Raw genomic sequence first — 10,864 nt, 5'->3', positions numbered from 1 at the left:
TTATAGGGACTGCATGTACACACAGTGGGGCCTGTTATCATGCAGTATCTCAATGTGACTTTACAGTACATTCACCGTACTCACCTTCAGTGGTAGCCTCGTTCCCAGGCCGATCCGTCTCCAATTGAACGCTAGGAGTCGACCTAGCGTCGACCAAGCGTTCAATTGGAGACGGATCGGCCTGGGAACAAGGCTACTTCAGTGGTAGATTGACCTCATAGGGTAGTAGGGGATTTTCTTAATAACAGCACAACTGCATGGCATAGGCCGGTACTAACTTTCGAATCCCCAGCCAAATTTCAGGGACAAAACATGGGGGCGTTAGCTCCCGAACGGCTGGCCGCTGAAGGAGGCAATAAATATATATAATTTAAGCACACGACTCTGATTTTCAGTCCGAAGACAACAATTCATATCCATGTTTTCCTCTTGTGAGGATCCAGATTTATTGTTTCCACACTTTTTTGTGTTTCCCCTGGCCAATCTTAGCAACTTTTAACACTGCTTTTATAGTCAGTCCTTCACATTTAGAAAGAGCAGCATTCCTGCATATGAACATATCTATAATGGTAATTGTTGCAATATAACCAAAACATATAGGTGGTCAACCTATATAAGCTACCCAGCATCATGGCACTATACACCATTAATTATCTGAACTTATACCTGTTCAGAATGATTATTATAATTATAATACTTATAGTGTCCACAACAGTTACTTCGGAAGACACATGCAGACACACATAGCTTGTTCCTACCAAAATAGCTCAGCTGCAAAAATTGATGCCTGACTTTTAGTTTACCCTGATAATAATTATCTCATTATAAAGATAAACTGAGCCATAGTACAAAAATTGATTTCTACAATAATTATATATATACATCCAATGGCATGCATGCATGCATGCAGTTCAACTACACACGCATAATATAGGTCTAATAATGCACAAAGATCTAAACTCTACATAAACTATTATAAAGTCTGTCAAATTATAGTGAATCAATGTTTGCAAAGTTAGCTGTTTCACGCAGTATGTTTTGAGCCGTCCATTTCCAGGGCATGTACGTTACCGGCTGCTATAAAGGTATGACTCACTCCTGCATTACACTCAGGACACTTTCCTGTTTCCATGACTCCACACTCGCCAATCGCATAATAGTGACTATTTGGGCACTTGTACCAATGGCCTTTAGATAAACCAATAACCTTGACTAGTATAAATTGTGCAGTCTCTGAGACGCCATAAACGCTAATAAGTCTATATTTGCCACGCAAAGATTTTATTCTTTCGATAAAACTTGCTTCCTTCTCTTCAGTGACTTTTTCACACTTCCAGCCACTTTCTTCGAGTTCAATAACAGTTTGAGTGATGCACTCATCATCCTCTTTCGCAATTATAGCTTGGAGCTCAGTTGCTTTTGCTAAGAGAAAAATACGTCTCATTTCAGCTTCAGCGTCAGACAGTTGTTGCTGTGATAGAAATTCTTGCATGAAAAACTGTTTGAGTTCATTGAGATCTCTCTTAATTTTGTCTATCCTGGGTTGATAGGATGATGTAGCAAAATAATCCGATCCTCCTATTTGATTTAAAACATTGTGTGTCTTAACAATTTGATGTAGAAACAATACTTTGGCTTTCACAATATGAGGGAAAAGGGTTGAAATAGAGCTAAGCCTTCTTCTTCCTGCAACCATCACTTCGATTGAGCTAAGCTCTTCAGCAATAACATGACGATTTTGCCTGTGAATATTTTTAAAAGCATGTTTCAGCTTGGCTAATTCAAGCGGTAGGCGTATGGAGTCAATTGTACTCATCTGCTTTTTCTTTATAGCTTCCACATCAGCCAGTTTGCTCCTTATGTCATTGCCATATCGGAAGCATTTTCTCACTGGAGTTTTGCACCTTGGGCATACTTTGAGCGCGATTTGTTGGGACTCTCCTGTGTGAACACTGTTGTCAGTTGACATCCATTGATCAAGCATTTCTACAACAATGATGTGATTGCAATCAGGCAAAAGAACGAATCTGGCATCTTTTTCACTTTCAGTACCAAAAAAGATCTCAGTGACTACTTCTTCATCGCAGATGCGGCATAGTTTTGGGCACACCTCTCCACAAATACCAATGCACCTGTGACCGCACAGCATATACTTTCGACATGGCTGATTACAAGGAGGTCGATTACAAGGCATTCCGCATGGCTGGGTGCAGATGAAATGAGGGCAGGACCAGTCACAACGCTCCATGCAGGGAGCACAGGGTTCAAAGCACTTCCTGGGGCAACGCCTGTGGGTGCAAAAGTTGGCACATGGCTTGGAGCAAGGAGGGCAGCTTGGTGTGCAAGGAAAGTCACAGAGGTGGCCACATATCAGGGTACGATTGCATTTGGACTTACAGCCAATGTGAAGACGTCCCATTTTGCACGTGTAGCAGGTTCCAGTACATGGATGTTCACAATCTAACAAAGCACCGCAAGGCACGGAGCACTCTACTAGCTCTTCTTTGAGATAGCAGGAATCTTGGACAGTGTGACCACAAGATAGCTCCTTGTCCAATTTCACAGTACATTGAGGAGTGCAAGGTTGAGAGCATTTTTCTTGGCACAGATGACCGCAGGTTAACGGTTTTCCACAAATCTTTGAACATTTTATGAGCAGTAGATTATCAGAGCATGTGCACTTCTCTGAGTGTCCACACACTGGTAGAACTTTTGTTACTTGTTCCTTGCACGGTTGGCAGCTGACTGAGCACTCATAACACTTTTGTTTACATATGTGGCCACAAGGTAGTTGCTTTCGGCAATTTAATAAGCATTCGTACTCACGATGCTCTATGTCATAGGGGTGGCAAAATCGAGGACAAACATGACCACAGGGCAAACGAGCGTTACATTTTTTCTGGCATCCACCCTCCGGACATTTGAGAAAATCTTTATACATTCGGGCCTTCACCTTCTGGTCTTGGTGGATGTGGCAATGTAATGGGAGAGCTTCACCAATACAGTTCATTTCTTTGAGCTTGTCTATTATTTTAGGCCATACAGTTTCAACTTTATCACGAAGCATTTGCACATTGCCAATTATGAACAAGCTCATTTTGGCTCTCGACAAAGCAACGCAAATACGATTTTCAATTCCGACAAATCCAATTCTTTGTTCATTGTTACTTCGCACAAGGGACAGCAAAATGATTCGGTTCTCTTCTCCCTGGAAGTCGTCAACAACAGCTGTTCGCACACCAATGATCATTCTGAGTCGAAGAACGTTCTTAATCTCGAGCAATTGTCCTCGGTAGAGAGTCAAAATGGTGATTTCCTCTGGCTTGTAGCCTTGTTTCAGCAGATAGTCACAGAGAGCTCCTAGGTACTTTGCCTCGTGAGGATTTGAGTGACTTTGTCTGTCGTCTGCTCCGGCTAGTTCTGGCTGAGTATGGGTGATGAAGAAGAGGTTTTTACCGATTCCTTGGATGTGACCATAGTTGTACACTGATTCGTGGTTGTCCAGTTCTTTATATATGGCTGGAGTAATCAAGCTGGCAATCTCAGGTCTCATTCGATGCTGAATACTTAGTGTTTGTACAGGACAATCGTTCATTGCCAAGCGCTCAAACAGCGAGACATTGAAATCATACTTCTTTTCAAGCACGTAGTAAGTTGGCTTTGGCCTTAACTGTTGATGGTCGCCAATTAAAACCAGCTGTTGGACTGTTGGGGACAGAGAAGAGAAAATGTGAGGCTCAAAAATCTCAGCAGCTTCTTCAATAACTACTATCTTTGGTCGAATTGACTTAATAATGTATTTGTGTTTAGCTGCTCCTGTTGTAGTCATACCAACTACATCTGAATCTCGGACAATTGTCATATCCACGTCTTGTTTTTTCAGTTGAAACTCTTCACAGGCGGTTTTGTACTTCCCTGATTGATGCTCCAGCTGCTGTCTAAGGTCGGTGACATACATGTCTCTCCAATAAAGGTACAGTCTCCATCGCTGCATCCCGTCTAAGCTCCATAAGTCAATGATACTAGCAGCTTCATCAGCAGCCATTGGTTGCAACCCATGATTAAGTTGCTTGTATATGAGCATCCTTTTTTTATTTTTGGCCATTTGAACGGTATGCCAGTCACCATCATTCTTCTTTTTCTTTGTAACTTTTTCGAGCTGCCACTCTTCTTCTTCTGAAGCTTTGTACACGACTTCGTTCCCTTCAACTAGTCGATCATCTTGTATCATCTGGGCTTCAGTGTCTTCTAATAACTCTGGTTGAAAAGCTTCAGCAACCTGAAGTTCTTCAGTTGTTTGCACTTCATCACTTGGGTCTTCATACCCCAATCCCAACCACAGCTCCATTGGATTTTTAGTGTACACATTACTAATAAGCTGGTTACGGTGACTTGATGAAATAAAAAAACGCAAGTGTTCCGTTCGTAAAATTTTGAGATTTGACAGATGAATTGTTTTCAGGTGTTGTATTATAAGATCCTTTTTCTCCAACATGCAATGTGTGGCTTCTTTATAGTCTCTGAATTCTCTACCTGGTATCACTTGGTCTGCTTTTGCTTTTTTTACTTTTTCGAAAAGGGTGCATTCCTGAAGAATTTCACTTTTGCAGCGTCCTCCAATTCTTGTCACGTTTGGAGGTTTGCCATCGATTTCATTGTTTCTGATTCCTTCAAGGAACTGATCGAGTGCATGATTTGTATAGCACACAACTAGAATAGGTGTGGTCTTCTGTGGATCCCACACTTTCTTGTTTGCTAAGAAAGCTTTGACGATTTTCATCCCCACATATGTTTTGCCAGTGCCCGGGGGACCTTGAATGACAGAGATCTCTTGAGTGAGGGCTGCTTGTAATGCTCTCATCTGTGAGGGGTCAAGATCTGTGACACTTGCATCAGGCCAAGAAGATGCTTTAGTGAGATCAACTATTGAGCTTGCGAGCTTGCTTTTGATTTCAATTATTCCTTGCAAATCAAAAATGGTGTGGCCGAAATGATTGAGATATCGTGGAAGGGGGATGTTATCGAACGAGCAGTTGACTATGTAATTTCGGAAAGGCATCATATCGATCTCATGCTCTTTACAAACTTCTTGAAGCTTCTCCAAAACGTGACGATATGCTTCCAAGTAAGCTACAGACTCAACCATTGTGTATTCTGTTTGAGAGTGGAGCTGAAATCCATTAACAGAGCCTTCAAATTTCACAGTGACAATACCTTTCTCAAGTTGTTTTGTTTCTCTTTGTGCTACTGATGCAAAAGCAATTGTTTGAAATTCATCTGTTGAAAGGCACAAAAGAGATCCAGTGATAAGCCGTTTGGTATACTCCCAATTAATTCTACGAAGCGCTCGCATGTTGAAAGAAATTTCAAAACCGATGCCCATGGCAAGACACACTGGCTGCTGAATTGTCACGTTGCGGTACACACGGACATCACCTCCTTTTTGTGTTGGATTGTGAAGATAATCCGCAATTCCTTCTCGAAGAGGACCGACGAAATCTTCACGAAGAAGTCTGAACTGAATGTCCAGGTAGTGTTCCCAGCTGTGATACTCTCCTTTGATGATATTTGGCCTGAGATACGGCCTCGTGGCAAACTGGTTGATTTCGTTAGGGACAGGCAAAATGGGAAGTGTGGAAAAATCTTCTGGTGGCTCAAGATCAACATCTCCAATTTGCCGAATTGGTTTGGGTTTTGGCCTAACTTGCTCTTCTTCAAAGGTCAGATGCTGGATTTGGAGTTCAAGTAAGTTCTGTTCAATGCCTTCCAGAGTGACCTGCTCGTTTTCACTACTGATGTTGTATTTTGTGAGGCTTTTAACTGTTGCTTTGATTTCCTTAATCGGAAATGTGTTCTGAACGGTTTTCGGAATTTTCTCAAAGCAAAACTTACCCACTTCAGTGAGATAAAACAAGGATTGAAGGTTTCCTTCTCTCATAAATGGTTTTATTTCACTAATAAGCAGTTGCAGCTGAAACATAAAGAGTGAATATTCACCACTGGAGCTGAATAGTTGAGCTAGCACACGCAAAGCAGTCTGAGTGTCACTAGACTGAGATAACTTGTACACAATGTTCAATAATTGTTTCAAAACTGTCGGTGATTTCAAGAACTTGTCGTGCTTGAAGGCATTCAAAAACCCATTCTCATTCTGAGTAATTCGCCTAATTACTGTTTGATTGTCAGCTTGAGATAACTCTTCAATGTCACCGCATGTAAAATAGTTTGAAGGGGGTCTTTCCATTCTCATTGTCGAGTCTCTGGGCCTCCCTCGACCACCACTTCTGCCACCTCTACCACCTCTACCGCGATCTCTGCCACCACCTCCACCACGAGCCCCAAAATAGTAGGTGTTGCCGTCTGTCGTTCCCTCCCCCTGGGCACCGTATTGTTTTGATTGTGCCCCTTCTCTCCCACCTCCTCTTCCTCTGGATCTGCCTCTACCTCGTTTACGGTCCATTAGATCTACATGTATTAATTGCAGTGTAATTTTAGCGTCTCACAACCTATTCACAACCTATACAATTATGTAAAAGTATGAACATGGAAATAATAATATAGCATCAACTAACAAGAATTTGAACGCTGGTACATCCTAGGACAAGGCTTTAAGCCAATGTATATGGTCAGACTTTGACATACATTGGAGCCCAGAGTGTTACAAGTAATAGTTGTACCATGGATATCAAGGGTGTATTGGATTTGTACTACCCGAGGGCAGTTCTATGTATTCCCAGAATACATACAACTGCACGAGAGTAAACAAATCTAATACACACGCAGATATAATCATGGTACAGGTAGCTTGTACTATGAACACCTATTGATTAGAAGCTGTTATCCAAACCATTTACAACTGAGTAGTAATCGGCACTCTTTGATCTCGCCGTGCACGCACTGTGTACGTGTTGTGTGCGTGTGCTCGCACTTGACAAACCCAATTTCAACACCCACACATTTTTGTGCTTTCCACAATTTTTGTTGCGGTACTTTTCTTTAAAAGAGATGGTCCTTAAAGGGTACGTGCTTTAGGCTGACCACAGCCATGTACCCTAGGGTATGTATATATGAATGTACACCCCTGGAGGGTACATGGGATTTGTACCGTAGAGTATCCTGAGAGTTTCAATGAATATTCCTTAGTGTCAGAGCACATCAAGGTACAAATAATTATATAGATCTAGAGCACCTGACAAGCACTGGAACTCACGCTGACAGTATAGAGTAGGTAAAGACAAATATAGCTAGGGCTGCATGTGGCTGCATGTAAATAATTATATAATTATATAGAATGCCTCGAGTTAAAGTTGTGTATATATATAACTTCTGCTATAGCTAGCTCTATAATAGCCCCCTACAACTATACAGCTAGTGCCTTTAGTCTAGAAAGTAAATAAACACATTTTGTGCATATAATACGGGTAAATGTACTACTCCGGATTATCGTCAAATTAACCTTTTTGTAGCTGTATATCTTTGCTGCAGCTGGGTCTTTTTCGCTCAAATTGGGTGTAGCTGTGTAGAACAGGTGCAGGCCGGCCTTCAATTTGATGTACAAAAATTGAAAAGTCTGCAGTGCAGATTGTTTTGTGAGTGTGTCTAATTTTTAGAGATGGCCGAATCATTGATAACTATACTCTAGACTATAGTTAAACAGGGTTTCATACAGAGGGGGGTTTCCCATATCCCACAGCCAGTTAGGCCTATTCTGTGTTTTGTAGTAAGTCGACCCAGAATACTATTTTTTGAAGAATGATTATCTGAGTGTGATTTGTGTTTTAAACCATTAGAAATTTTATAGAGATTTTGGACATTCATTTTGTAAGGAAAAAATCATCAAATTCGCTATAAATTCCTTACCAAACTTTGTTATGACATCATTAATTTTTTCTACGAGTAGAAACTTTGGCTGTGGGATATGGGAAACCCCCCTCTAGACAGCTCACTGAGTCATACATCACTACATGCACTGCATTATATCACTCTACTGGTTTCATGTCACCAGCCGAGGGTTTGCACTTTAGTGCTCTATCTTTTAGCCGTCTTCTTTTTCTTACCTCGTCTTCAACTGGGAGAAAATCAATTTTGTTGCTACGCATCCTTCTGGTTGACAAAACAACCACATGTCACGCATGCATGCGAGAAATTCCACATAGATGGACTGCTTGTGCTTCAATAACCATTATACCGTATCTCAAGTCAGTCAATAAGGTCACACCACCTGTCACTACTCTGCAAGCATGCATACTAGAGTAAACTGCTACAGATACTCATTTATGGAAAATTAATAGCTGCTTTCAGTGGAACGCTTTACCCTCTAACAATGTAAGCTGCACTACCATAGAAACTATATTATTAGCGCATGCGCTTTTAGGGTCAATAGCAGAGCTCTATGCGCTTATATTCGAGAATGCGCCTATAATGCAGTCATTTCGAGCCCCACCCAGCAACCGGATGTCTCTGTGATGAGAGCTGACTAGCAAGCTGGCTAGAAAGTGAGCAAGCAAGGCAAGCAGGCAACCCTAACTGGATCTATATCATACTGTTATACTATTATGTTACAGTTCATTTTACAGTTCATTTACATCACTTAAATTCACATTATAAAAACATCCATATGATTATTGACCAGGAACTTGGAATAAAAGGACCTCATCCATGTCTCACATTCTCTCAGCATGATCAGATAAGGTAACAGCATGCCCAGAGAGTCCTTACAGATGGATATCACCAGCTATATAGCTATCATGCACTGTACAAGCTAACTAGCTCATAGATTAAAATTAGCTCTAAAATGTCACTAATAACCTTCGCATAATTGGAAAAGCGCTTCAATTCGAGTATAAAAAGCCTGCAGTTGAGCATGCGCTTAAAATAAAGATACGCTTATAGTCGAGTAAGCGCTAATAATACGGTATACCTTGATCTCATTTACATGTAAGTCAGCACTTCGACATCACCTCATAATGTAAAAACATTTCGTTTGATATATCTGAGTCTTTTTGTGTGCAGCGGGGAGGGAAGCACCTCGATCGAGAGGCTGTAAAGCCTATACTGTGTGACCCTTTCTCATTTGGATAAAATCTTATTGATTGATTGATTGATGTGCATACTCAACCTGCATTTTGGTTTCCAAGCAATAAATGCATTATCCCATGAATACTGATGATTATCACTCGTGTGCCTAGTAACTGTCACTCGTGCAGTTACAGGCACAGACTCGTAATAATCTTTAGTAGCATAATATCATCAAAATTTTCCTAAGCAAGTGAAAACAAAAAAGTTACTTTCTGGGCTAAAGGCATGCAAAGTAGCTAGCTTTTGGTTGGTTTTATTCGACAACAAAGCTTTAATATCAAAATCTGTCGCAATTATACACTAATAACTAGTTGTGTTGAGGCTATTCCAGTGCCAGTGGAGTAGGAAAGAGGCCTCCCCGCCCAGCATTGAGTTGGATAGACGTACCGTCAAGGAAAAGACATGGCTAAAAAGCAAAAGTTACGACAAACTATTCTGCAAGTATTTTACAAGTGTTATAAGTTATTGTACGGAACATTTTTCGCAGAGAATAGATAGTTCAATCGTCAAACACTATACTAGAATGCACCACAGCACGTCAATTTTATGGCCCCCAAACTTCCCAGGTGAGCAGACTCAGAATCACAGACCAGCAGACTACTATAACTCGTGGCCAGAGGAGGTGGGATGTGTGTCATCAGTCACATGGCAATGGAATGTGTGGCATAAAATGTTTACATTAGGCTCTTGACCTTTAACCTTTCCTTACATTTCAGTGTAACTATGGTGCCTGTGGTAGATTTACTGTTGAGCTCTCTAGCAAGCTCACATCACCTTCAAGTAATCTCGAATATTGTAAACTGTTATGGAAGACGGCAACCAACTTGAGTTAACCTCCCTAGACTGCTCTCCGTAGTAGCTTATGTACAGTAAAAATCACTAGGTTTGATAGTGAATTTCAAGCTATTGAGCCGGGATCCCACTGGGATTGCTGATCCACAAGTTAGTACTATCCTTTCACTACATGATAGCTAAAATTTTAGAGAAAATTGTTATGGAATCGCTGCTGTTTTGGCTGCTTAAAGACCATCACTTTTCATGCACAGATCCTTGTCTAAATCTTTGCGGTTAAACCTGGATTTTAATTTATTGAAACGCACGTGATGCGTGTCCTACCTCCTCTGACTCGTGGCCACCTATTTGCCTCGAGTTAATTAATGGCACACGATGAGCTGTTGTAAATTGTATATAGTTATACTACAAACGAATTTCACAACTATAAGAGCTAAGATTATAGCTAGTCTATATAGGAACTGACAAGCCATATCTCTCAATATTCATTACCTCTGTACCTGGGTTAAATATCTACATGTATAGCTTTAAATTAGATCTATAGTATAGATAGATCTAAATACTTACCACTATTAAGATAGACTAGGCTTCAAGGTAACAATTTGGCTCTTGCAAGCTTAGAGTGGTGGCTCAGACAGGACCAGTTTGACAGCAGATAGCAGGCTTTGAGGTAGCACCTATAAATCTTGAGTAACTTATTGTTGACCAAATAGTGGCTGGTGATTTTAAGGGAGATTACCCACAAAGCCATCCAAACATTATGTAATGCAGGTATAATAAACTATAGATCTAGCACAGAAAAGTTATTCTCAGAAACCGTATTCACAGTTGGACCACAATAGCAGCACTGCCATGCATTGTTCATGATCTATAGTGTAAGTAGGTTTTGCATGCATGTGCACTAATTTCCCAGCAACTATAAGCTAGGGAAAACACTATAGTCTACAGATCTAGATCTATACAGGATGTAGATCTACCGTATTGCGGTAAGATC

General features: G+C 40.8%; 1 protein-coding gene across 1 annotated transcript; it reads right to left on the bottom strand.

Annotated features, from left to right (window-relative positions):
• Window positions 1-841: 841 nt before the first annotated feature.
• Window positions 842-10,673, bottom strand: LOC135345674 (NFX1-type zinc finger-containing protein 1-like). Its single transcript, XM_064543098.1, has 2 exons — window positions 10,438-10,673; window positions 842-6,465 (listed from the first exon to the last, which is right to left on the bottom strand). The coding sequence occupies exon 2, from the start codon at window positions 6,458-6,460 to the stop codon at window positions 1,025-1,027; it is 5,436 nt and encodes a 1,811-aa protein (XP_064399168.1). The 5' UTR covers window positions 6,461-6,465; window positions 10,438-10,673; the 3' UTR covers window positions 842-1,024.
• Window positions 10,674-10,864: the final 191 nt, after the last annotated feature.

The sequence above is a fragment of the Halichondria panicea genome, chromosome 12 (assembly GCF_963675165.1).
Source record: "Halichondria panicea chromosome 12, odHalPani1.1, whole genome shotgun sequence".
NCBI classification, from domain to species: domain Eukaryota; kingdom Metazoa; phylum Porifera; class Demospongiae; order Suberitida; family Halichondriidae; genus Halichondria; species Halichondria panicea.
This window is presented reverse-complemented; position numbering and strand designations above follow the sequence as displayed.

Excerpts from the sequence above, each read along its gene's own strand:
- LOC135345674 (XM_064543098.1), bottom strand. The coding sequence starts at position 6,460 with ATGGACCGTAAACGAGGTAGAGGCAGATCCAGAGGAAGAGGAGGTGGG.